Below are 3,296 nucleotides of genomic sequence, written 5' to 3'. Positions count from 1 at the left end.
CAACCGTTTACGTCCAATCTCAAGTTTAGATCAACTGAGTTTACATGTGATTCATTTTTCCGTGTCGAGTAAATTCACATATTATTTTCTGTGTAGGTCCACTGTTCGGGCCAGGCTTGGCCCCACAAAAACGACGGAGTTGGCACCACCCGATTCTCGGTGTGCCGGAGCAGAAAGCGACGGTGGACACTTTCGGCGAACTGTGAACTGTAGGACGTAGTCGTGGGTGAAGAAAGAAAACACTACAGTTACTTAACTAACTACTTTAATCAACAAAAATTGGTTTCGCAAAGACATTTCGCGCCGACTGCTGAAAACTCACGGAACTTGCTCTCTCGCGCGCGCGCCTTTTTACTTCTCTCTCTTTTCGTCGTTGATCGTAGCAACCGCCGATGTGCGCAGGGTCGCTCTGATCGCAGCCAGCTGTCAAAACGGCGTTGACCAGTGTTGCCGATCTTTCTTAAACGTTGGGGCTCCAACATCCTCCCCCCGGGCTGGGGGATATCCCAGCAGAGCCTCCCTCCAGTGCTGTCGCTTGATGTGGTTCTTTGGCCTTCAGTACTGCTGTGTTCGCGAGCTGCTGACCGGTGGTAGTACCTTCAGCACCTCCTACGACGACCCAACCTAGGTGAGTCTCACGCAGTTCCGGGTAGTTGTCCCACATGTAAACGAATCCTCGTTTCAACAGGCGGAAGTACAGCGATGCTCCAACGAGCATATCAATGCGGTCGGGAGTGTGGAACTTTGGGTCGGCTAGCTGGAAACCTTTCGGAATTGGCCAATCGTTGGCATTGACTGGAGACGGAGGAATCTTTCCGGCCACTCTTGGGATGACCAAACACTCCACGTCCGCTGTGAATCCGCTATACCGGGACTGAAGCTGCACGTTGACTGACTCCCTGGTGTTCATCGCTTCACCTCCGATGCCGCAGATCGGGACGTTTGCAGGAACCTTTTTCAGGTTTAGGCGATTTGCCATCGAGGTGGAAATAAAATTTACCTGTGATCCGCAGTCCAGCACGATGCGACACGGCACAGGATGGTTGTTGTCGTCACGCAGATCGACGACGGCGGTTTGAAGCATCGGGGTGGGGCTGTCGATCGCTTTCGCTGACGGGAGTGGCTCAACGGGATGGCGCATAGCAGGAGCTGGTCTCTGAGGCACGGTTGACTCCCGGTAGAACTCGTGTAGTAGAGTGTGGTGTCTGCGTTGGCACTTACCACATGAACTTGGCCGTCTGCACTTGTTCGCACTGTGTCCAGCGCGCAGGCAATTAAAGCAGACTCGTCTTTCTTTGACCTTCTCCATTCGCTGGTACGCCGGAAGGGCCGTGAAGGTAGCACATTTGAAGGTCAGGTGGGTCTCTCCGCATAAGTCGCACCGCGGTCCCGGTTGCGCCCTGATGGCAGTGTTGGCGATCTGGTACGGCTGTGTAGAAGTGGTTGGCTTGGAATCAGTTCTTGTTTGTTGGCTCGGTGCTGCTTCACTGGTTTCCTTGCATCTCTCTAGGACTGAGACGCGGTTCTTGAGAAACTCCATGGTGTCGTCGTACTTCGGCAGTTCTCCTCGCCGCACTGTTGCCTCCAGGAGTTTCCGCGTTCCGTCATCAAGTGCATGGACTAGCAGGTATACGACGATCTGTTCGGAAACTCCGAGGAACTCCTGCCCGAGGTACTTCAGGTTTGCTACGTGGCTGGTTACCGTTTCCACCAGCGATCTCAGTTCCAAGTAATTCTCCTCGGTCATCTTCTGCACCTTAAACAGGCCACCGATGTGAATGTCAACCATTCTTCGCTTGTCCTCGTACTTATCCGTCAGTAGCTCCCAGGCGTGATCGTAGTTCCCCTCTTGGATGGTTTTTGCGTCTACCGATCCGGTCGCTTCTCCGACCAGGGCATCCTCCAACCGGTAGAGCTTCATGCGGGGTGACTCGTTGGATTTTTCCACGACGTCCCGGAATATGACCTTGAATTTTTCCCAATTTTCATATTTACCGTCGAACGTCGGGAGAATCCGAGGCAGCTGCTGGATGACAACTGGTTGCTGGACGGCCGATACGACGGCGTTCAATGGACCTGCAGTAACGGGAACCAGTTCCTGCGTCCACTTCTCGAGCGTAACGAAGATTCTGTCGTAGGCAGTCTCGACGCTAAGTTGAAGGTCATCGTGCGGGTCTCGCTCGGCGGAATCCACCAGGGTGATGACTTTCTCATGGATGGTGGAGAATTCCGAGTAGGCCATCTCCAGCTTACGTTGGTTGAGCTTGACTGTCGGGACAATGCGCTCCGGCTGCGACAGGGTGTCGAGCTTCTCCTTGAGACGGTTGAGCTTCTCCACCGCCTTTCCTCGGAGGTGGACTAGGGCGCCCAACTCCTCTTTGCGAGCATCTATTTCCACCTTCTTCTCCTTTGCTGGAGTGTTCTTCGTCGGAGTGCGCTTTGGCGGCATTTTCGAATTCACTTTTAAGGTTATCTTACTGTTATCACTGTTCACTTCTTCTTTCTGGCACTTGTTGTCCACGGTTAGTTCCGGGATGGATCCTGGGCCGGTTTGCCGCTCGGAAGTTCGCCGGGTTTACGGTTTGGTGAGATTCACTCGCGGAGCTTCCGGAAGCCGGTTTGCTTCTCGGAGACGGGTTTTGAACTGTACGTGGCTGAGGCCGGTTTGCCTCCCACTTTCACCAGGTTTTCTTTCTTCCGTCCACGCCGGTAGTCCAATCCGGGGTGAAGGACCAATGTTCGGGCCAGGCTTGGCCCCACAAAAACGACGGAGTTGGCACCACCCGATTCTCGGTGTGCCGGAGCAGAAAGCGACGGTGGACACTTTCGGCGAACTGTGAACTGTTGGACGTAGTCGTGGGTGAAGAAAGAAAACACTACAGTTACTTAACTAACAACTTTAATCAACAAAAATTGGTTTCGCAAAGACATTTCGCGCCGACTGCTGAAAACTCACGGAACTTGCTCTCTCGCGCGCGCGCCTTTTTACTTCTCTCTCTTTTCGTCGTTGATCGTAGCAACCGCCGATGTGCGCAGGGTCGCTCTGATCGCAGCCAGCTGTCAAAACGGCGTTGACCAGTGTTGCCGATCTTTCTTAAACGTTGGGGCTCCAACATCCACCTTAACGTATGCATATCGACTCAGAATCTCATTCTGAGCAAATTTCGGTGTGTGTGGTCGGCATTTTTTTAAATTAATTGCACTTGGCAAAATAGATGTTGTGATTGGATTCCACAAAGTGAAATGCTTCTAAACCAACTTTTACAAAAATCCCAAGATTTATATCATTCACCTCA

The 3,296-nt window shown here is 52.6% G+C and overlaps 1 protein-coding gene across 1 annotated transcript; it reads right to left on the bottom strand.

The window, feature by feature from the left end:
• Positions 1–460: 460 nt before the first annotated feature.
• Positions 461–2,449, bottom strand: LOC120432085 (uncharacterized). The gene has a single exon (XM_039597219.2). The coding sequence runs from the start codon at positions 2,447–2,449 to the stop codon at positions 461–463; it is 1,989 nt and encodes a 662-aa protein (XP_039453153.1).
• Positions 2,450–3,296: the final 847 nt, after the last annotated feature.

Source organism: Culex pipiens, chromosome 1 (genome assembly GCF_016801865.2).
Source record: "Culex pipiens pallens isolate TS chromosome 1, TS_CPP_V2, whole genome shotgun sequence".
Lineage (NCBI taxonomy): Eukaryota > Metazoa > Arthropoda > Insecta > Diptera > Culicidae > Culex > Culex pipiens.
This window is presented reverse-complemented; position numbering and strand designations above follow the sequence as displayed.

Excerpts from the sequence above, each read along its gene's own strand:
- LOC120432085 (XM_039597219.2), bottom strand. The coding sequence starts at position 2,449 with ATGCCGCCAAAGCGCACTCCGACGAAGAACACTCCAGCAAAGGAGAAG.